The 25,123-nt window shown below is 39.3% G+C and overlaps 1 protein-coding gene across 1 annotated transcript; it reads left to right on the top strand.

The window, feature by feature from the left end:
* The first annotated feature begins 7,404 nt into the window (after positions 1-7,404).
* LOC149267491 (uncharacterized) lies at positions 7,405-8,115 on the top strand. The gene has a single exon (XM_089412110.1). The coding sequence runs from the start codon at positions 7,405-7,407 to the stop codon at positions 8,113-8,115; it is 711 nt and encodes a 236-aa protein (XP_089268236.1).
* The last annotated feature ends 17,008 nt before the right edge of the window (positions 8,116-25,123 follow it).

The raw sequence follows: 25,123 nt of genomic DNA, 5'->3' as shown, positions 1-25,123 counted from the left end.
GTGACTTATAATGCCTTTAGTAAATAAATATGATGTATATTGCAACATCAGATAATAAACTAAAGATCAGAATGGGATAAAGCCACTCATTGTGGAGGAATATCAACACAGATTTGAATGTGTGCACATAGCAAAATGGACACCCTTAAGGTCATTTTAACAAATTTCGAGGGAAATGACATAAACTTCATGTGATTATAGCAAAAAAATAGACTGACTAATAATGATTAAATTAGAATTAAGCTTGTAATAGACAGTCATATATTTCATGGGACAATGAGGTCATGAAGCTTTGTATCCTCAAAACCTTTAACAAATAAATTTCAGAAGAAAATCTTATAAGGACATCTCGAAATGGAGAAAATTGGCTTTGAGGTGATCAGTGCCAAGTGCAAACTTAAGTAACTTTGGTCATGACATTATTCAAAATAGGCAAAGTAGATGTATTGCTACAATAAATTTTGATTTAAAAATGGAAAGCAAGAATTAGAAATTTTCTGATGAGAGGAAAATATTTCCCTGAACATCTATATGATATGAGAAGCATTGATTGCTTGCTTTATTTTTTATCTGCAAAACTATTAAGAATAAATTAACTACATAAAACCAACTAAGTAAATTAATTCTACTTCTATTCTAACCATATACATGAAAATGACTAATATAGTCATATTTCCAGTGTAACCATTCTCTTATTTTAACTCTTGCGTACATGTATAGTTCAAATGTTAGTAATAAAAATACAAATCTAATTAAACTAAGGAAGATAAATTTGTAAATAGAATTTACAATTATTGTTAGCAACTTAATTAAAATCTCCTTTTCTTAAAATTTCATTTCCAATTAAATACCAATTGGATCATAGAAATCTGGATGGATTTCTATTAATGATTGAAAAGATTTGAAAAGAGAAGATAACAGGCCAAATTGTGGATATGAGCTTTTAAATTCAAAGGCTAGAAAAAATTGTTAGTGTTATGTGTAAGTGTTAAACTATTAACAATCTTTCATGAAGGAAAACTTTCCAAACATTTTTCAAATGAGTTAATGAAAAATGGATGGAAATTTGTTTGATATAATGGAAGATTATTAATTGAATTGGATTGTTGGCTAGATTGTAAAAATACATTCTCTTGTTGACATTGCCTTCAAAAAGATAGAAGCTTTTGATAAAACATTAGCATTGATTGAAATTGAAATATTAATAGCTTTTGATGTTCATGATTATAATATGAAATTTCAATTTCCCAATAGGGCAATGCATAAATTGAGTGTTTGATAGTAATGTGCTCAATATGCCAGCATAAAGTGCCAAAAATTTAAAAAATAAAATCAGAAAATAAATCTAAATTTAAACAAAATAAGTGTAAAAGAAAAAAAAAATGAAATCACTATTGGTACAACTAATGTTACAGCACAATTGGGATTGTTTTGATATAATTTCTTTTTTCACAAGGATTGGCCAAAATTATGGAATTTGAATAATTGTCAATTCCAACTTGTGAATTATCAAGAGAATTATGATTATCAGTAGGAATGAGAGCTTGATCATGATATGAATCATAAATTAGAATGTTTTCTCAAATATTGAAATCATGAAGATAATTTGCTGCTTTAGAATGAGGATTGGTTAGAATAATTTTTAATTTGAAACGTTCCTCAGTTTCAGATATTATTTGAATTTTCTCATGAGGATTCTCTTGAGAAAAATAGAGATCAACATCCTCAATGTCAGAGTAATTATTATAAATGACTTCACAATATTCTCTAGAATTCTCTTCGATCTCGTCCAATATATCAAAACAAGGAGGAATAAAAATTTCATGTTCATTAAAGGCCAAAGAATGATCAATAATTGTTTCTCTATCTTGATAAAAACTTCTTGGTAATTCACTTAGATCACCCTCTTTATTTTCTAAAATATCATTTATATCAAGAGGGGAAAAATTACCATCACTAAAAATATCAGGATAAAGGGAAAAATGTGAATCTGAAATAATGCATTTAAAAATGTCCCTGTTTGAGAACTTTTGTGCATAAATTTCAGATTCTAGATCATTCCTTTGTGTAGTCGTGCTTTCTTGAAGAAGGTTGTTTTGCTGATCTAATTTTGGCATTTGCTCATCATGGAAAAGTTCAGAAATTTGTACAGCAATTTGTGTGTTATTGGTTACTTTGATTGCTGCTTGCACTTGTTGATTTGCAATCTGATTTTCTGAATTTAATGCAAAGTAATTTTCAGATTTCAAGGCAGGTCTTTCTCCAAAATTGTTGTTGTTGCCTTCTTGCATTTGATTAGAATTGTTTTCTAAGCTTTGTGAAACCACTTCATCATAATTTATTTGCACATCCATATTGTAATTCTTATTTATGTTGGGAGGGGATGGAACAAAGCTTAAACTAATTTCATATGGATTGGGAATGGGAGGAAGAGAACAAATATGTTCAAACCAATCTAGTGATTCTTCTTCTGTAGGTTTATCTTCAACTTTAAATCTTAAATAATTCAAATGAAATCGAATATTAAAATCTCTAATAGACTCATATTCTAATCTTCGTAGATATTCAATTTCCTCACATACCTGGTCATAATCATAACCGTCAAATTTACAAATGAAAATTATAACAAATTGATCCCAGCTGTGAATTGAGGCAGCTGGAAGAGTTTTACACCAGTTTCTGGCTTTTTCCGCAAATGTGAGAGTAAAAATTCTGCATAAAATGCCTTCATCAATTCCTTGAAAATCATAATTTGAAACATTTTGAATAAATTGAAAGACATGATTAAAAGCAGAAGAATTCCTCTTATCATTAAACTTTACCTGAAACAAGAGTCTTATCACTTCGAGTGGAATATTGGAAGATGCACGTCCATGGATATAACTCCAAATTAGAAGTTTAAGAGGAGCCATCGTGATTTAAATAAAATGTTAACTTTGAAAAGACTCCAATAGACAAAAAGTTTCATGCCCTCCTTCTAGAGCCAAAAATGTCTACTTCAACATTGGGGGATAACCACCCGGTCCGGACCTTAAAGCAGCTCCTTTTCCATTTGGAGTAGTGGCTCCAACTGGTTTAAGTAGGTCCAGTTACCTTTTCCCTATCGCTATTGGTTTAAGATGTATCTTTAACTACCAATAGACAGGGATATCATATCACTTCTTCTTGTTGATCAGGCAAGAGAATGACCCTTAAGCTAATTTGGGTTCAGCTAAGCCACAATTAAAATTTTGCCTATTTGAGAAGAGGACTTAAAAGAATGTAGAACTTAATCTAAATGCAAACTTATTCTATAATTCAAGCAAAAGAAACTAATCATAATCCTATCTCAATTAGGCAGATATAAATCTAACCCAACCAAGAGCAAGATATTTAAAGTATTGGGATTTAAATATGTCTTGTTTATAATGAATATCAAGTTAAAGAAGTAGTTCAATTAACTGATATTATGGATACCAAAACATATCCTATTGAGACCTCTTAACTGAAATAATCAATCAACAACACTCAGGAAAAAGTTTGCAGAATGATTTTGATCATTTAATCAGTAACTTGAATTATTAAACAATAATATGCGGAAGAAGTTATCAACATATCATTATTCAACAAATCACTTTTATAAGACAAATTTATGTGTAAATAGTTACTCAGAAATCAGAATTTAATCCATAAGAGTAGAAATAATAATAACAAAAAATAAAGACAAATTACCCATACAATCAAAAGTGCACAAATATGTAAGTAAATTGACACAATTCTATCATCATAAAATGAAACCATCATTTAAAACAATAGTATTTGAAATACCAATTTATTGAATCCATTTCTCCAGCTCTGGTCTCTAATAGTCCTTTACAATGCCTGAGCTTCTGCTTTCAAAACCAAAGCTACAATAGTGCAAACTCTTTTCATTATACATAACTCAAAACGTAAAAGAAAAACCTCAATAATCTCCAGATCTGAGATTCCACTCCTCCCACCTACAACTCTAAATCCCTATTACAGAGTGCTTTTAGAAGTCCAAAATTGCAGAGGAGAGTAGCCCTCTCTATTACATTCTGCAGTATGCCATTTATAATGTTTCCAAAGGTATTTTTGAGAGGAAAGTTTGTTGAAGGTAAATCTGCCCAGTCCAATTTTATTTGCTCAAAATTCCAATATTTAATTGCTGGAGCATTCTCATTGATTGAGATCTTTTCTCCATATCTTTTCTACTGTTTTCCTTCAAAAAAAAATCAAAATAAATTAAGATGTAACAATAAAATCAAAATGTCATTTGTGGCATTTAAATCAAATGCAATTAAATAATTGAAAATAAAATACAATCTTTCTATTGATTCCTGTGATGGTTTAATTGGCCAAACATATCATTGACGAATGGATCTGCATTCAAAAGAGACTTTGAAAAATGAAAATGCAAAAAATAAAACTCAGAAAAATGATTTTGTTTTAAAAAATCAGAGATTGATCTTCTGCTTGATTTTCGACCCAATAAATGACCAAATCTATTAGTGAAACCTCCTCAAAAATGTTCTCTTTGATCTTATCTTTCCAATAAGTCATCCTGGGACTCATTTGGCCAAGTATAACTCAATCTATGAGCCTCCAAAGTTGATGAGTCAAATCTGGCACAATTCTGAAATTTCTGTTGCTGGACTAAAAAATCAGAATTTTAATTAAAAATTTAATCCTAAATTAAAATTCTAATTATATAATAGTTAATTCTAATTTAATTGTTAATCATAAATTAAACTAATAATTTAATAAACTATTATTAATTAATATTAATCTAACTAACTAATAGAGGATTCGGAGGGAGAGCGATGGAGACGGATCAGGTTATCGCGCGAAAAGGGTTCGGTTAGGGTTTCTTTGAACCCTGAAGCTGTCTGGTAACCGCGCCGCACTCCGTCTCCTCACACTGCGACCGCAACCTCCGCCCTCCTCTACGCCGTTACTGTCACCCTCCGGTTGCATCGCGACCCGCGGGGATGTGCTTTACCTGAACTGCGACCTCCGGGTGCTACTGTGGCGGTTTCAACTTTTCCCTACAACGGACCGTTAACTGCAACCTGTCATTTTCTCCGGATTCTCTACATCTCAAAGTGTTCGCCGTTCCGAGACGCAGCTGGCCATGGATGATCTGGAAGCCGTTGATTACTCCGCTGACCCGTTGGAGGGGGTCTCCATCTGGCGAACCCCTATTGCCAGCTCAGGAGGTATGTATTATGAAGATTTCTCCGGGAATTTCTCTCAGTACTCTCTTGGTGAATCGTCTAGATCTCTGCCTGTGGTCCTTCCGGATGAACCCCCCACCTGGCCGGCCCTCTCAACGCCTCCTCACTCGCCGGCAACCCTCGGTTTTGTCGCTAACTGTCTAAACCCTAACCATGGTTTAGACCTCCTAACAGCTGGTTCTTTTTCCCGTTTACCGCACAACCCTACTCTGCCTTCCTCCTCTTCCGGTCCCTCGGGTTATCTTGGTCCCTCCTCCGGCTGTTTTACTTCCGTACCCCCGCTCTCGGGCCCCCCTCCTGTTACTGGTCACGACATCCCAGCCGGAATCCCTGCCTCCCATCAGAACTCGGCTCCATTGCATGTCTCTGCTCCGAACCCGGGCCAAGCTCTGAACCCTCCCCCTCCTGGCGGCCCTAAAAAGAAATCCAAGTGTTTCAAATCTAAAGAGGACGATTATTTCCTTAGACTGGAAGAGGATATACAGTGGGGCGAAGCGATGGATTTTGCAGATCGGGTCTTGGTCAGCCGCATCAGGGGTCGCAGCTATTCGGCGGCACGATTGAAGCTTTGGGCGACTGAGGTTTGGGGAACTCACTTGGTGGATATCCCATTTGTGCAGACTTTTGTGAGGGGATGGTTCGCACTGAGATTCGCTCGTGCTGACCACACTAATTGGGTTCTGTCCTCACATTGGCACTTTGAGCATGCGCCGGTGCTCCTAAAGAGATGGACTCCTTTGTTTGATCCAGAGACAGAGCAGATTGGGGTTGGACCTATTTGGATTCGGCTCCCGGGGCTTCCACTCCAATATTGGTCTGAAGAAATATTTAAGCGCATCGGCAATGCACTCGGCACTTATATGGGCTACGATAAATCTTATCTTCAGAATGGCATGATGGCTTACGCCAGGATCCTCATTAATATGGACACTAGGGGCGGACTTTATGAGCATATTACCATCCAGTGGAGAGACTCGGCCCGTAGACAGATAATCGACTATGAGGGCATACCCTACCGTTGTCGAAGATGCCATAAAGTTGGGCATCTTTACAAGGACTGCCCACTCCTCCGGAAATCACAAAGGAATGGCAAGGACGTGGACACTGAACCTACTCAGACAGCTCCCCCAGTCCAGCATCCAATACAGCTACCTGAGGTTCAAATGCACAATCAAGGGGAAGGTGCCACCCGGGGAGAGACAGGGGATGCAGGCGCAGATATGGTTACAGCCACCTCTGCACCACCCACTACTTCAGAGGCGCCTGAGCAATCTGTGCCCCCTCCGGTGGACGCGGAAGTCACGGGTATGTTTACATCTCCTATCACTTTGCCTTCTACTGCATTCTGCATATCATCGGACATTTCACGTAACCCTTCGAGCTCTGACCCCATTCCCTCCTTTGCTTCTCTTGCATCTCATACTCACACACATTCATCCCTCATTTGCACGCTTCCTCCCCCTCCTCCGATGGCTCCCCCCCCATTGATCACATCGACTCTTGTTACCACCCTGTCATCATCTCGTTATTCTCTGCGACCTCGGAACAAAGACCGAGGACCTGATGTAGTCGGCCTCGACTCTGTAAGCTCCCCCATCACTCTTAAGACCTCACGAGGCCGACCCTCCCGCATCACCAAAGCTAGGAATACAGCAGATGAGCAAACAATCTTTGGGGCCCTTAGAGCAAAGGACGGCCCTCCTCCTACCCCCTAATGAAGATTCTCTCCTTCAACTATCGAGGGTTTGCTAGTTCTGCCAAAAAACTAGCACTTAGGAGGCCGCTAACTTCGTCCCACCTAGACATTATCTTCCTGCAAGAAACCCTTTGTCAGGCCGATCCCCTTATTCATACCCTTAACTCTTGGCTCCCTAACTGGACATTCCATGCACTGGACGCATCAGGGAGGTCCGGAGGATTGGCTATCGGGGTATGCAATAGGTCAGTGGATATTCGCAATTTTTGGGGAGGCAAGGGTTTCATCGGCCTTGACATCTCTGCACACTCTGTAAATCGGGATATTCGCATTATCAATGTCTATAGCCCCTGCTCCGATCGTGCCTCTTTCTGGAGATCCCTACTTGGATCTGATCTCCTCCATGCAGACAACATTATATTGGGAGGGGACTTAAATTTTTCTCTGGGGTTCTGCGAATCATGGGGGCACATGGCCCAAGTTGACACACTCTCTGACACCATCTCCTCCTTATTAGAGGACCACCACTGGGTGGACATCCCATCTGCTCGACTACAGTATACCTGGTCAAATAATAGGAGTGGGGATCAGAGTTTGGCCAGGAGGCTCGACCGCTTTCTCATTAAGGAAACCCTTTATAATTTGCTCCCCAGATCTCGTCAATGGGTTGGATCTGGCGGATTATCCGACCACAGGCCTATCTTCCTGGAGGCAGATGGTATCAATCACAACATCAAGAGCCCTTTCAAATTCAATGCATCCTGGCTACAAGACCCCTCATACATTCAGCTGATACAAGAATACTGGCAGAACAATCCCAACAGGGAAAACGAGGATCTCTCTGCTGGTTTTGTTAGGAAGCTCACAGAACTCAAACAGATCACCAAAATATGGGCTCACCAGAAGCGCATCCAGGATAACCTCACCCTAAAGGAAGCGGAACGGGTCATAGCTGAGTTTGAGAATTCATCTATTGGGACATTCACTACCCAGGAGAGCAAGGATCAGTATAACCTCCTCATCGCCAAGCGTTCTCAGATCCTGAAAGAAAGAGAAGAAAGTTGGAGACTGAGAAGCAGGGCTACATGGCTCACCGAGGGAGACAACAACACCAAATTTTATCATAAATTTGCCAATGGACGTAAAGCCATCAATACTATTTGGGAATTAAAGGATGATTGAGGCCAAACTGTATCATCCCAACAAAACCTGGCCAGACTTGCCACTGAGCACTTTAGGGGTATATACAAGGCGCCTGGAGACATAAACATTTTGGATATCATGAGAGTGGCAGAACTATTCCCTCGATATGTGGATCAGGAAATGTCGGATGAGATACAAAAGGAAGTGTCCATGGAAGAGCTGGAAGCTACACTGAAATGGTTTAAAAAGGACAAGAGCCCTAGACCTGATGGATGGACCATTGAATTTTTCATCGCATTCTTTGATATTCTGGGCAATGACCTTTTGAACATTGTGGAGGACAGTAGGAGAAGAGGTAGGATATCATCTGCTATCAAATCCACCTTCATCGCCCTCATTCCAAAGACCGATGACCCGAGCTCCTTCGATGATTTCCGACCCATATCACTCTGTAATTGCCTCTATAAGATCATTGCCAAGATTATTGCCAATCGCCTCAAACCCATTCTTTCACAGCATATATCATCTGAGCAATTTGCTTTCTTGCATCATAGACAGATTCACGAGGCCATCGCTACAGCTCAAGAGCTCTTGCACTCCCTTCAGATCAAAAAGCAGAAGGGTATGATCCTCAAAGTAGATCTCTCAAAAGCTTTCGATAGAACAAACTGGCTATACCTTAGATTGCTGCTTACTCATCTTGGTTTCCCTTATGATTTCATCAAATGGACGATGAGCTGCATCACTGATGTATCTTACAGCGTATTACTTAACGGGGAAGCTACACCTTTCTTTACTTCTGAAAGAGGACTCAGGCAGGGATGTCCTCTCTCACCGTTGTTGTTCCTCCTGATTATGGAAGGTCTGAGTAAGATCATATCATCTACCAGAGACAGGCACCAACTAACAGGCATCAAAATTGTGGACAATTTATTCCTAACTCACCTATTGTTCGTTGATGACATTTTGATCTTCCTGAATGGTAGCATCGGTGACTCCTCTGCATTACATAACTCTTTCCTCCTTTTTCAGCACGCCACTGGAATGCAGATCAACAATAATAAATCCACAATCACTTCGGTTGGATGCTCGGTTCATGAAACCGTCTATGCTACTCAACGCTTTCCATTTGTCAACTTGAATCTAACCGATGGTATAAAGTACCTAGGGTTTAGACTTAAACCATCTGGCTATAGAATTGCTGACTGGTTATGGCTTATAACAAAAGTGGAGAAGAGGCTTCAGGTTTGGTACCATCGATACCTCTCGCGGGCAGGCAGATTAGTACTCATCAAAGCTGTTATTGAGGCCACACCTGTCTATTGGATGGCCCTCGCTTGGATTCCAAGGGGCATTCTGAACAGGCTCCAAAGCATATGCTATAGATTCCTATGGAAAGGCCACCAGCCGGGGCGGCTATTTGCTTGGGTAAAATGGGAGACCATCACCAAACCCAAGAGATGGGGCGGCTGGGGCATCAAGAGGTTGGCTATATTCTCAAAGGCACTGGCTGCCAAGCTTGGCTGGCGATTACTCACTTCAGACAGCCTTTGGTCACAAGTTGCATATGCAAAATATATTAAGCCACTAACCGTATTAGACTGGATATGCATGCGACATGGAAATAATCATCATATATCCAACATCTGGAAAGTTGTTATCGATACTATACCTCTGCTAAGGGAAGGGATCACATGGCGAATCAAGGAAGGGAACGCAGTTCGTATTGGGGTGGACCCATGGGTCGGATGTGGGAACACCCACAGATTACCTGCTGACCTCATCAGACATCTCCATGACAGAGGAATCACTCATATCAAACATATTGGTGATCGAGCAAACTCTTCATTCCTCCAGCAGGCTTGGTTATCCGCCCGAGCATTAGATCTACCTCACCATTGGATAAACGAATGGAAGGAATATACTGCTGCCCTCACTCAAGCACAAATCAGACTCACAGAGGGATCTGACGAGATTATTTGGGCCTTTGCCAAGCATGGTATCTACACCCCAAAGCTGGGATATCTTAGACTCATGGAATCTTACAGGCCCCCAGTCATTCAACCCACCTGGAGCGCGATATGGAAGCTTAAGGCAGCCCCTCGGACGAGACTTCTGATGTGGAATATATTATTTGACAAAATTCCCACTGGTACCAATCTCATGAAGCGGTCTTTCTATGGACCTTTCCGCTGCCACCTTTGTCATAATGCGGAAGAAAGCACAGAACACTTGTTTCTAACCTGCAGTTCTACACAAAATCTTTGGCAAACCCTGTCATCACATTTCCCGCATTTTAAAGAATGGCATGGGAATAACCTACCTGAGGCTTGGACTAACTGGTGCCTCGAGCACTCTGGTAAAGCTAAAAACATGCCTTTGCTGGCATGCTGGGCTGTCTGGAACGCTCGTAACCGGGCAATCTTCAATCTCAAAGATCCTCACTGGCCCTCTATCATCCTTCATACGGTCGCTGATTACAACATGCTACCTGAAGAAGACCACCCCGCCCCACCGCGCATTCTCAGACCTGTGCCCATCGATAAATCTAAACCTTGGGCTTTTTTCGATGGATCAGCTCAAGAAGATGGATGCGGGGGTGGAGCTATTCTCCATCTCGATGACAGGCATTGCTATAAGCTTCAAATCAACCTTGGTAGAGGCACTAATAACTTTGCAGAACTTAGCACAGCCAAACACATCATCCACTTTGCCATCCATAAACATTGCAGACACCTACAGATATTTGGAGACTCTAAAATTGTTTGCAATTGGCTGAATGATGCATCACATTGTCATGCTTTTTCTTTGAGGCATATACTTGATGAAGCAAAGAGATTGACTACTTCATTTGAATCTTTTGTTTGCCAACACATCTACAGGGAGCAAAACACCGTTGCAGATCAGCTCTCCAAAGAGGCAGCGCACAGAATAGGTGAAGATTGGTGGATCCAAGAGGAAGTAGATGGCACCTTTTATCAGTACTATCACCGCCCTTTTGATGAACAGATGGAAGATGGGCTATAAAGCCCTTACACTATCAGTTTTGTTTTTTGATTATAGCATGTAGATAGACACTGTTAGATAAGAAACAGTACAACTTCTTGTTTATATTCAGCAGTAACATATTGCTCTCTGCGAAGAGACAGTCACAATTTTGATCACAGTTAGACTTTTTTGAAAATGCTCCCTGCGTGGAGATATCTTGTTTATACTTTTTTCAGTTATTATGAACTCGACAGGAAACTGCCTGCATATGAATATGCTTCGGCATCTGCAAAATGTAATTTCTTAATCTTAATGGAAATTACGACTTTTTCCCAGGGGAAAAAAAAAAAAAACTAACTAATATAATTAACTATTTATAAACTAATTAATATTAATCTAAATAATAATTAAATTTTAATTTAATTAAATTTTATATATTAATTAAATTAATTTAAAATTTGATATTAAATTTTAAATAACTATTTTAATATTAATTTAAAACTCTCCTACCTCTTTATTCATATGTTGATGTACTTACATAAACCATTTACTAACTAACTCAAAACAACGAATGAATACATGAGCTCAAAATGAAAGTCAATGTTTGACTCATCGCATCGGAGGAAACATTGAGTTGGGATTCATAAAACTTATATCAATTGAGGACTCCCGATGCGATGGAACAATTTATTATATATATATTTTTTTATTTTCATACCATATTCATTCTCATTTCACTCATTTGTATTAGTGATTCGTATGAGTGATGTTAAAAACAAATTGAATTATATAATAAGACTTTGTTTTAATGCCCCATGCCATTGATCGACGGATCGGTGATTGGGAGGATTGAAGGTCTTCCAAAATTGTTACATGCGATGGAACAATTTATTTTATATATATATTATTTTTATTTTAATATTAAACTTAATGTTACATACCATATTCATTCTCATTTCACTCATTCGTATGAGTGATGTTAGAAACAAATTGAATTATATAAGAAGACTTTTCTTTAATGCCCCATGCCATTTAATGATCGACGGATCGGTGATTGGGAGGATTGAAGGTCTTCCAAAATTGTTACATTTTAAAAACTTCCGATCGATCTTTTGATCCAATTGTGTAATATTTTATTATTATTATACATATTGTGTTTTGTTTTTGTTTTATTTTAATGAGATTTACTTCAGTTATGAAATTATTTAAACTACATCTATTTCGAAAAAAAAAAAAAAAAAAAAACAAACCACAGCCACTTTGACATTCTGGTTTTTCGATAGTAGTAATTAATTTGGAAATTGCAATAAATTACTAAAATCTCGATGCTTCATGATTTGGGTGTATAAGCAAAAATGAAAAATGTTAGTAATAACTAACTAGAGGTTAATACTTAAAATTAATGCATTATTGAACTAATTTAATTACAAAAATGGAATTTTGTACTTTCCACGCATTTTTTAACCCAGGCGACATAATTGATTAGACTTTAAAGGAGTGTCATTTACAAACCAGTTGACCAAATGAGGTAAAACAAACATCAATGGGAAGCTTATAAAAAATCGATTTTAACAAAGCAATAAAAAACGAAAGTCTAAAAAATGAAAAATTAACAAAATCGTAGGATAATCAACTTAAATAAAAATCCTAAAAGGCATTTAGCCAAAAATTTTATAGAAAGGGTCCCCATTATTTGAAGTGAACAAGTCAAAAATGGGGGGGGTTTGTGTTTTACCATAACAGGCGGAAAGAAGAAGGACTTGTCGAAGATTAAATGTTTTGACTATCATGAGTTGGGACACTATGCCATGAAGTGCCCACATAAGAAGGCTAATAAGAATCCCTCAGTAGGAGCGGCAGGGGAAGCTCTTTCTTCACAATTCGAGTTGGATTTCACCCTCATTGCATGCATGGTGACATCGGTGATGGGTAGTGTGTGGTATCTGGATAGTGGAACCTCATTCCATATGACCGGCAACAAAGAATTTTTCAGTGACTTGGAGGAGAAGGACCTCCAGATGCACATCGATATGGGAGATGATGGAAGGTATAGCACGACCAGCATCAGTACTATTACTTTTCAAAGGGAGTTTGGTTCTCCTCTCACATTAAAAGATGTCATGTATGTTCTGGGTCTGAAGAAGAATTTACTTTTAGTTGCTATGTTGGAAGATCATGGCTACGATGTGATACTTAGAAAAGAAAAGGATTTCCTTCGTCACATAGCCACAAGACAAGTGAAGCAGATCGGGGTTCGTGTAAAGAACCTCTACAAATTGGATGTAGAAGATTGTGTTGCTTTGAAAACGAAAGTAGAGAAGGTGTATAGCCAAGAAATTAGTGAATTATGGCATAGAATATTGGGTCATTTGCACCATGGAGCCTTGAAGATCATGCAGCGTATTTCTACAGGACTTCCCAAGGGTTCACTAGAGCAACGAGATACATGAAAAGGGTGTACATTGGGGAAGTACACGAAAGCCACCTTTCATGATAAGGACCGTCAAGCGTGAGAGATCCTTGAAATAATTCACTCATATGTGTGTGGACCATTCTCGAGATCCTCCACATTCAAGCATAGGTATTATGTTATATTTGTAGATGATTTCTCACATAAGTGCTAGATATTCTACATGGAAAAGAAAGATGAGACATTTTCAATTTTTTGTGAATTTAAAGCACTTGTTGAGAAAGAAACTGGTAGGAAAGTGAAGGCTCTCAAGAGTGATAACATTGGAGAATATGTGTTGAATGAGTTCAACAACTTTTGTGCATTAGAAGGCATTTTATGGGAGTTAATATCACTCCATAACCCACAACATAATGGGATGGTTGAAAGGAAGAATAGAAGTATTATGGGAGTTGCACAGACGATGTTACATGATCAAGGCCTACCATTACACTTGTGGTCTAAAGCATGCAACATAGTTGTATATGTACAGAACAAGAGTCCTCATCCAATTCTCGAGATGAGTACACTAGAAGAAGATTTTTCAGGGAAGAAACCAAATGTGTCACACTTAGGGATCTTTGGTTCATTATTTTACTGTCATGTTACCAAGGATGCAAGGAAAAAGCTAGAGCCGACAATTGAGTTGGGATTATTTATGGGTTACACTGATACACCTCACAACTATCGAGTGTTCCTGTTATCTCACATGATAACATTTGTTCTTAGAGATGTGAATTTCAATGACGAGAAGGCCATGAGATATTCCCTTGATAGGGAGCTTCAGTTACATGCAGATGAGGAAATTTTAGCTCTAAAGGAAGAACCTCGAGATGATGTGGAGAAGCCACATGCATAAGAGACGAGAGTGGAAGCACCCAATCATGGAGAGACATCCAGAGTTGGAAGGAATCTCACCAGAGAAGATGACATATTGATGCATAAGTCTAGAGAGAATGTGGGAGCACCCACATCACAGTGCAAGCAGAGGAGGTCACCAGATCGATACACTAGCTACATGGCTCTGATGAGCGAGAGTGTAGAGACTGAGCCATCCTCATTCAAGGAAGAAGTGCAGCAAGGAGTGTGGTTTGATGCCATGGTAGAGGAGTATGACTCCATTATCAGGAACAATGCTTGGGAAATTATCCCAAGGCCAAAGGACAAGTCTGTGGTAGGTTCCAGGTGGATCTACCAGGTGAAGCAAGCAGCATATGGGAGTGTCGAGAAATACAAATCTAGATTTGTGGCCAAGGGGTTCTCTCAGGTGGAGGGAATTGATTACAAGGAGGCATTTTCTCTAGTAGCAACATACTCTTCAATCATATATATTCTAGCACTTTCAACGTAGATGGGATGGAAGATACATCAGATGGATGTAAAGATAACCTTGCTCAATGTGGTGATTGAGGAAGAGGTGTACATAGAGTAGCCAGAAGGATTTGAAACCTTAAACAAAGAATCACATGTGTGCAGACTCAAGCATGCATTGTATGGATTAAAACGAGCACCCTGTGCTTGGTACACCAAGATCAACAGTTATTTCACTAGGTTGGGCTGTACCAAAAGTGAAGCAGATGAAAACCTTTACCATATTGTGGGTGAAGGTAAGTTATTGATTATAGTTTTATATGTCGATGATTTAATTCTAACAGGAGATGAGAAGTTGGAAAAATCTTACAAAGAGGATCTTGCAAGAGAATTCGAGATGAAGGATTTGGGGCTCATGCATTATTTCCTTGGTATGGAAGTATGGAAAGGATATGGGCAACTTTTTATCTCTCAAGGAAAGTACGCCAACGAGATATTGAAGAAGTTCCACGTGGAGAGAAACAAACCCATGGAGACTCCTCTAGTAGGGAATTGGGGGAAGGAAGATGCTACTTCAAGTGAAGTAGTGGAGGCTATTATTTATAGGCAGCTTGTGAGTTCACTTATGTACTTGGTGAACACATGACTCGACATGTGTTTTGCAATTAACCAGCTTATTCAAGCAATGGTTAAGCCAACAAAACTCTATTGGAAGATAACTAAACATGTTTTGAGATACCTGAGAGGCACCAATCATTTTGGTATTTGGTACACACAGATAAAGGAAGTGAAGCTTCAAGGCTTCATAGATGCAGATTGGGCAGGGAGTCCATCAGACAGAAAGAGCACATTAGGGGGAATATTTAGTATTAGGTCAGCAGAAGTTTCCTGGTACAACAAGAAGAAGAGATCAGTTGCACATAGTTCAGCAGAAGCAGAGTACATGGTTGCTAGTTAAGCAATTTTTGAGGATATGTGGATGAGGAAGATCCTTGTTAGGTTATTTCGTCAACATATGGATCCTACAGTGATTTTATGTGACAATCAGAGTTGTATCAAAATCTTTGAGAATTTAGTTTTTCATGATCGGTCCAAGCATATCAACATCCAATATCACCATCTCAATCATGTTGCTGGAGTACATTCCTAAAGAGGAATAGGATGTAGGCATCTTGACTAAGGCACTGTCAAGAGGAAAATTCAAGTTCCACAAAGGTAGAATTGGGGTATTTGATAATCACTTTCTTGTTGAGAGAGAGTGTTGAAAATTAAACAAGAAAAATCTTGATTTAATTTTCCCTTGAATTAAATTAAGAGAAAAATTGTAATTCCACATCAAAAGACAACTTGTACGAGTTAACTAAGTTAATTTGACTTAGTTGATTCAGTTAATTCAATTTGAGGGTCTAACTTGAGTCATGTAGAGTGTCTCCTACTTTATAGGAGCCCTAGTTGAGTTTATTTTGAGTTGTAATTAATTAATTTAGTTTAACTAAGTTAAGGTCAGTTAAACTAATTCCAACAAATGGCGGAACTAGTAGAAGGTCTAACAGTGGGGTGTTGCTTCATGTGTTCAATCAGTTAACTAACAATTCAGTCATAAATAACTCATGCATGTGTGATCTGAGAGTTACCCAGTTGAGATTGGAGTTCAAGGGCAGTGTATTATCCGTTGTATAATCATCCAAATTGTACACATGGTGCATGCAGTTAAAGGAAGGCCTATGATGGATTGTGCAATTCCAATTGAGGAATTTCCCTAATTAGAAGGGATAATTCCCAAGGAAACAATGCAAGGAAATAGGGACTTGGGCAAGTAGAAAATTGGTTAAGTATTCACCAAGGCTTGTCTAGGAAGTAATGAGACAGATAGAGATAGTGCAGAGGTTGCTTGAGCTTGAGAAAAACATTGTAATATTCTCATATTTTCTGACTAATGTAATATATAGATAGCAGCAGTTTTTAGTTGTGGCTTTCCCCAGGAAATCATTTTGTAATGTGTTGATTGAATTTTTTCTCTTGTATGCTTCGTGATTTCGTGATCTTTAATTGTTTCTGTAGTTGGTAGAGTAGATTCAAGTCTATTATTTTAGTAAATTACAATTAGCAGTTTGAATCTACAAGGAATTTCTACAACTATCTCTTGGGCACCAAAGACAATGTTGAAAAATCAAAGGCTCCTTTTTCTCGGCCAAATATTTGTCAAAGCCTCTAAGGTGATCATGCATTCTTATATAGTTCTTGGTAGGGGAAGTTGGAACTTGAATACAATAAGACGATATTTGTCCTAAGCATGTCAATTTCGATTAACATTATTTCATTTGAACCTCATGCTATATTAATGGATGCATTATGAAAAAATAATTAATGATAAAAATATTATTTTAAAACATTATGCCATTTTAAAACAATAACAAGTCTAATATGTATACATTTTGGCACATTGTTGACATGAGGGAATCAAAACAATGACGGTCCTCGCATCAAGTGACGTTTATGGAGGAATCATTGATGACGTGAGGGAATCAAAACTGAGTCAGATTATTATCACAAACAATTGATCATCTAGCCATAATTTACTAGATGGACCAAAGTACACAATGCAGGGTCAATTTTACCATAGTAAAATTTCTTTCATTGTGAGAAATTACTTAATAAACCACATCTATTAAGTCATTTATAATTAAACCCATGAAGAATAATTAAATAAATCACTATTTATTTAACTATCTTTTAGGAATAATTAATTAACCATTGTTTAATTAATATTCATTATCACATTTGACCCAATTATGAGAAATAAACAGATAAATCATTAATTATCTTATTTTTCTCTAGGAATAATTAATCAATCACTAATTAGTTATTATTCCTTGTCAAGTTTGACTAAATCCCTTAGGAATAGTTAGATAAATTATTATTTGTTGATTATTCCTTAACCATATTTCTTGAGATGATAAATAAATCATTTATTTATTTATTATTTCTAAATAAAAGTTTAAATACTTTTTCCCTCCAAACCAAATATAATAAAATATTCCAAATGCTTAATTCTAGAATGGGGTTAGTAATATTTTATTATTGCTCATTATTCGAGAATAACCTAATATTTTGTTATAAATAGAAGGATTTTCCATTCATTCTTCACTTTTGATTATTTTCATTGTTACACTCATTGTTGTAGCTCTTATTATTATCATTGTCACATGCCATCTTCTTTTCCATTTGAGTTCTCATTGAGCTCAAACATTTTGTTTGCTGGGTTTTACACATTATAGAGGAGAGAGACTCTACAAAAGCTGAAGACATTGAGGATAGCTAAGAACCCATCCCATAGAAGGACACTGGTAGCATTATTTGTTCCCTTCACAAATGTTGTTTAATCAAATATATTCTTTATATATCTGGTTTCCATTGGATTATTGGAGTTATTTGCGCTTATTTTACTATTTCATTTTGTTGTTTAATTATGTTTGTTGCATAGATCAGGGCTTTGGCAAGTTTTGTTTCTATCATTTGTTGCAGATAGATACACTGTTTAACAACCATTTATATTGTTAGGATTGTTTGTCATCCACAGTCTAAAGTGGTTTCTTTTCCTACATCATTGAGAAGAAAACACAATAACATATTGGTGACTCCACTATGTTTTAGTTCTGATCTGAAAACCTGGGTGACCTTCAGTTTTCAGCTTAGGGTTTTTCTTTTTCAATCTCTTAATGTTGTTTACTAGCATTCGAACCCTAGATCAGTCAGATTTCTAACTTCTGTAAGTTTTCTGGTCATTTGCACAGGTCACAGGAACCAACTGCGACAAAGACGGCAATTTTTTCTGAGACTTGCCGACCGAGAATCAAGGAGCATAAATCACACTTTTCTTCCCCAAAAGTGCGATATCCCCCTAAACAGGTCATTACCTGCGATTTTAGTTTTTCTAGGACTTTTTCCGATCTATTTCTGGGTTTTGTCGAGAGCTGTTTGCTGGGTTGGTTGACCGCTGTCTTAGCCCACTTAGGTTTTGATCTACTCTGTGTCACTCATCGAAGTGGAATTTAGCCCCTTAGGGCTTCTAATATGATTCCACCTTTATAGGAGAAGTTTAGTTGAGTAAGAAATCTGAGTTTTTGCAGCGCTTTTAGCCATATTTTCTATATTTGTACCTTCCTGTTTCATATCTTCAAAGATAGGTTATTTCCATCCAAAGTTTCATTTTAAACCTTATTTGGTCATTTTCCTTAGGGTCCCATTGTTTTCCCTAGGTTTCACACCCATCTCCCTATAATTTTGCAGTGATTTTCCTCAGGTTTTTGTTGTTGTTGTACCATTTTCCAGCAACATAGTGTCATTTGATCCCAGTCACACTGACACTTAGATATATTGGCCTTTTTTGTGTGTTTTCAGTTGATTTCGCCACCAACCAGCACAGTGTTTTAAAACCCAGTTTGGGTGGGGTTTAGAAAGTTGATTTGTTGTTCATTTTCTGTTTTTAATTTCAGTTTATTTCAACAATATTTTTCTTTTTTCAAACATGATATGGGCTTAATTAATAAACACACTTGCACACACAATCACACCTTAAGCGAAGGGCACTTGGTTTACACTGCCAAGCCAATACTTAATTAATTTATCTCCCCACACAGAGACAAAAACATCTTGTTCATCTCCCTTCACCATTTTTGTGTCACTTGTGTCATAAAACCATTACGCCACGAAGGCATTTGTTGCGGAGACTCTTAGGCCTTCATCCCCAGTTTCCGCTTGGGCATATTACTCCTCCTCGTAGGATTCGAGTTCATAGTCCCCCTGAGTCCTCATACCAACTCCTCTTCTGGTTCATCTTGTTCCTCATCCGATTCCGAGCCTCCTTCACTGCATACTGTCGTCATGTTAGGACCCACAGCAGGTGCAGGAAACCAACTTGGTTCTGGCTCTAGTTCTACCCCGGTAGTCACATTTAGTGGAATCGTTTCAATAACCATTCCAGCAGCTCCCATGCAACCTTTCATGGCTGGGTTAAGCCTCTCAGATTTTAGCCAATTGATTAACAACCCTATACACCATGATGCTGGTTGGCTAGCTATGTCGACTAAGCTCCCCTCCGACATTCCCAAGTTTGAGGGTAATTCAAGAGAGGACCCCACCAATCACGTCTGCTCCTTCCATATGTGGTGTTCATCCAACTCCATCACTGATGATTCCATTCGTCTTTGTTTGTCCCAATGCACGCTCACTGGAGATGCTTCGAAGTGGTATGTTGATCAGCCTACTGCCTCTCATTCCACTTTGTTGACGCTTGCTAAAGGGTTCCTTTCATATTTCTAGTTACCTCTCTGATACGACACTTGGTACAGAGCTCTTGACCGCATTTTGTCAGTCCTCTTCCACCCGTCTTTCTGATCATGTTCAGGAATGGCATAGAAGGAGGAGCATGTGCCATGCTCCACCCTTCAAAGACCATTTCTACCTCGATTGGTTTCTTAGGACTCTTTTATTGCCTATTGCCGAAGATTTCGTGTCTCATTTTCCTTAGACAAAGGAAGAGGCTCTCCAAACCACTCTAATATATGACTTGATTTATGCTCAATCTAGTTATGTTTATACCTTTATACCAGACCTTCTCCGTCCTAGTGGTGCCAATGCACCGAGAGCATCTCACACCACCGACGATATCGTTGGAGCTATTTCACATCCTTCGTCATATACTCAATAGAGTTATGGCTATCTGCAGGGGAGCACCAATTCCTCCAACACTTATTCCCCTCCTGCCAACAATGTGTATTCAAGACAAAGCACCTCTTATGAATTTATTCAACCACACTAGCAGATTTTAGGGCCAAATAGTGCTCAACCTTCCTACCAACTGTTTCCCCTTCACCATCTTATACCTATGCATCGTCGAGCACTCCAGCCCCTCAAGCATTAGCACCGCAGCCTCCCATGCATCCTTAGTCCCAGAAGCCACCACCCCCTCAGGGTCAAGTGTTTTCACAGGAGAGTGCAACCAATCCCCAAAATTCGAAGAAAAAAAACTAAGGGGAAAGGTAACAAGGGTAACCAAGGTAATCAACCTAACGAACCCTAGGGGAACCAGCCTAACATCAACAACCAACAATAGGGTACCATCCCAAGTAGAACAAGGTTATTCGTACGAACAATATTTGTGCATGTTGTGGTGTACATGGCCATTATACTCATTAGTGTCCCCTCTTACCCTAGATGCACCAAATGTGGGAAGCCCAAGCAGCTTCTAGAGGTCAACTGCCCATGAAGCAACCGCCTCAAGATCTTGCACCATCTCAACTAGACGTGCTCACAAATCCTTTCCCTCAGCAAGGATTTGTGGTTGCTCAACCTCAGCAAGTTCAAGGATGATGAATTCTGGTCCTGGTGACTACCAGATCCTCATGATGAATTCTGATGAGGTCAATACCTCTGATATCAAATTGCAAACTCGATCGCATGAATATGACAAGCCATCAACTTCGTCTACCACTGAGTCCAAAACCAAACCATCTATTGAGCCTCTTATAACACCAAATGGTCCATTACAGATCCCTCAACCTAAATATGAGTCAACTCCCAAGATCCCCAAGGGACCATTACACTGTAACATGACTTCTAACCAAGTTTCCCATACATCCAGTATAATAGACGGCTTGGCGCAATCCCCTGCTGCCATGTCAATGCTGGAAGTCCTCTAGTCATGCCCATCTCAAAAGAAAGCTATACTAACTGCTTTGGGCATAGTAGATCCTTCAGACGATCATTTGATTGTCTTTCCTATTGATACGTCAAAACATCCTCCATTACCTTCATCTGTGGCTTTCCATATATCAGTCTTAGTCCATAATGCCATCATCGCCCGATGCATTATTGATGAAGGTGCATCCACCTGCGTGATTTCCGCTGGCATTTGGAAGCAACTCAAGTCGCCTGAACTGCCCCCATCCACCATCACCTTGTGTGTTTGGAACGGTCACTCCTCCCAACCTCTCGGCATGTATCACAATTGTCTAGTGACTCTTGCGAGAAAGACTGTTCATGTATACATAGAGGTTATTAATGCCCCTCTATATTACAAAATTCTCTTGGGTCTTACTTACACTTGTGCCATGTCAGCCTTCGCGTCTGCAGTTTTCCGCAAGATGTGTTCCCCCATGAAGGGAAGATCATCATTATCGATTAGTTGACATACTACGAGCCATCATCCTTGACCTCCCCTGAGTCCATTATATTTTAGATGTCTGACAAGCAGTCTTCTACCCCAAATATTCCTCATTGTTGGGTTTGTTCCCTGGTCCTCCTCCTCCTATCTTTGAGCCTAGCTCTTTGAGTATTTGCACGTTACAAGCGTCATGGGTTGCTCACAAGCAATCTGGTACATCTGATCAATAGCCAGCTCCTCAGCACCCTGTTGTTACCATCTCATCTTAACCATCCGAAACCACCCCCTAATACCTCCTCCGTTTGTGGGTGCCTCTCCTTTGTTCCCACCAGGAACTGTTCCTCCAAGTCTCAACCATCCAGGAGTTGTTCCACCAGGACATTTCCCTCCATGATAGATACCTTTCTTGTTTCATCCTCCTGGAATCTTTTCTATCCCTGTCATGGCTTCATTGATTCTCCCTAACATGACTTTTGGGATCCCAATCTAGTACATTTATCCCCCTGTGAACACTCCACCTGTTCATCTCAGACCATATCATGCTTTGACCCCGGATCAACTAGTCCCTATAACCCCTGTCGCTACTTTAGTTCCATCGCAACCTCAATAGGAACCCATTCCTGTTGTGAAAACATCTGGACAAGGGGGCAAAGCCAAGAGGAAAGAACCTAAGGACAAGGCTCCCCAAGCTCCTCCAAACCCTAAAGCTCCAAAGTCGACACCTCCATGCGCTTTGTGTGAGTTTTTTGGGCATGCCACCAATAATTGTCCCGATCTTCCTCATCTCAAACCTTTCGTTCATGAAACGTTCCCTAAGTCAAGTATCCCTAAGGTCCAAGTTACGTTACCGGGACCAACCAAGAAACTCAAAACGCTGTGCAAAAATCACCCTTGTGCCTTGTGTGATCATTATGGTCATTATTCCCATTGTTTCCCTCATCTCGATGAATTTCGTGATTGCCTTCAAGTGCTTTGTGAATATGTGGTTACTCGTAGTGGATCACCTAATCCTCTACCTGTGGATTCTAATACCACTAATACAATAGAACAAGGGGACTCTGGTCCCACCATCGTGATCCCTCCCCCCTTTGTTGAGATGAAGGACTCCACGGTCCATATCCTTTACCTGTCGTAATCCTTGAGATCCTCGCAGCAAAACCTCTCTGAGTTTCCTGCGCGCACTTCTGGCAAACATCCCTCGTTGAAAACCCAGTTCTTAACATCAATAGATATTTCATCTACTAGCTTGTCATCTACCATTTCAGATGATGCATATGTGAACCTTCTTTCTCAGGATGATGCACCAGGTATCATCGCCGCATCATGTAGTTATTCTTCCTTCCATCCGCCCATATTCCATTATGATGAGGACATCATGGAAGCTATGTCTACCCCTGATTACCCTTGGGACAATATTCACCATCGTGCGTACTTCCTGCCACAGTCGTCCCTTGACCAATATGTTGTGGAATCAAAAGACTTCATCCATGGTGAAGTCAATTGGTTTTGACATCCCATCCCTACCCCAGATGCTTTTGAAGAAGGGAATATGGTCAACATCTCTCCTACTATCAAAATAAACATTTCCAATAAACCAAATATCGAAGAAAACATTACCTTGGGGGCACAATGCACCCTGAAAGAAATTGAAGCTTACACCAAGCTCTTCAAATAATTTCGTGATGTTTTCGCCTAGTCTTACTCAAAAATTCCTGGACTTGATCCCGCCATTGTTGAACACCATATCGACACATGAAATGATGCCACTCATGTCCGTCAGAATTTGAGACCTATTCACCCTTCTCGTCGTGAGGCCATAAAATTTGAGATCGATAAGATCAAGCAGGCTGATTTTATATATCCCATTGACTATACCACATGGGTATCCAACCCTGTTCCTATTCTCAAGAAACAAGGCACCATTCGTGTCTGCACAGATATTTTCGCAACTTGAACAAAGCTTGTCCCAAAGACAACTTTCCCACACCCTTTATTGATCAAATAATTTATGAGTGTGTGGGCCATGAGATTCTATCCTTTATGGATGGATTCTCCGGTTACAACCAGAATAGTATCCTCCATGCCAATCAGTTAAAGATTGCATTCATTAGTCTGTGGGGAACCTTTGCATATAGGGTCATGCCAATTGGCTTAAAGAATGTTAGAGCCACATTTCAACGGGGCATGTCATACTGTTTTCATGACTTGGCACACCTTATCCTTGGTCTCAGGTGCAACATATTCATGATTTGTGCACCATTTTCCTCTGATGTCGCAAGCATAACATCTGCCATAATCCATTGAAATGTGTCTTTTGTGTTCCCTCATGTCGTCCATTAGGATTCATTGTGTTGAAAGGATGGTGTCACTCTTGACCCCATGAAAGTTCAAGCCATTCTTGAGCTTCCACCTCCTCATACCTTGTGTTAGTTAAAAAGCCTTCAAGGCAAGGCCAACCTCCTTTTTAGGTTCGTACGTGGCTATGCAACCACCACATAGGGTTTCTTAGACTCCTTCGCTCAACCATTCCATTTGTTTGGGATGACCATGCTCAATAGTATTTTGATGCCCTGAAACGTGCTCTCACTTATGCTCCCTTAATCAGTACCCCTGACTTCACAAAGGATTTCATCCTGTACATCTCAGCGTCCACCCATTCAGTCACTGGGGTCCTTATTCAAGAATATGATGATTGGAATGAGAACATTATCTACAATGTCAGTAAGAACATCGTAGGTCCCCCTGTGAACTACTCTCATGAAGATAAGTTGGTGCTAGTTGCCATGTTCTCCATCCAAAATCTTCGTCACTATATCCTTACGCGTACCACCAGGTCGTAATAAACTCCAACCCCATTATCTTCCTATTGAGTTGATGGATAATTAATGGGAATTATGCATGTTGGATCGTCATCCTCCAGGAGTTCGATCTTGAGTTTGTGTTGAGCCCCAAACTTGCATCTTCCCTATACACCTTTCTAGCCTTTTCCCATTTACCTGGACTTCCTAAGCTGTCAAATCATTGCATATTAGTTTAAAAAGAGCATATAAAGTGGTTTCCTAACTATGTCTTGTGTCTGCTGTTTAAATTAGATTTTTGTTCATTGAGCTGCAGAATCTTGTCACTTTCCACAG

Source organism: Pinus tabuliformis, chromosome 6 (genome assembly GCF_031772625.1).
Source record: "Pinus tabuliformis cultivar Carrire ecotype Pingquan chromosome 6, CPIR1, whole genome shotgun sequence".
NCBI lineage: Eukaryota > Viridiplantae > Streptophyta > Pinopsida > Pinales > Pinaceae > Pinus > Pinus tabuliformis.
This window is presented reverse-complemented; position numbering and strand designations above follow the sequence as displayed.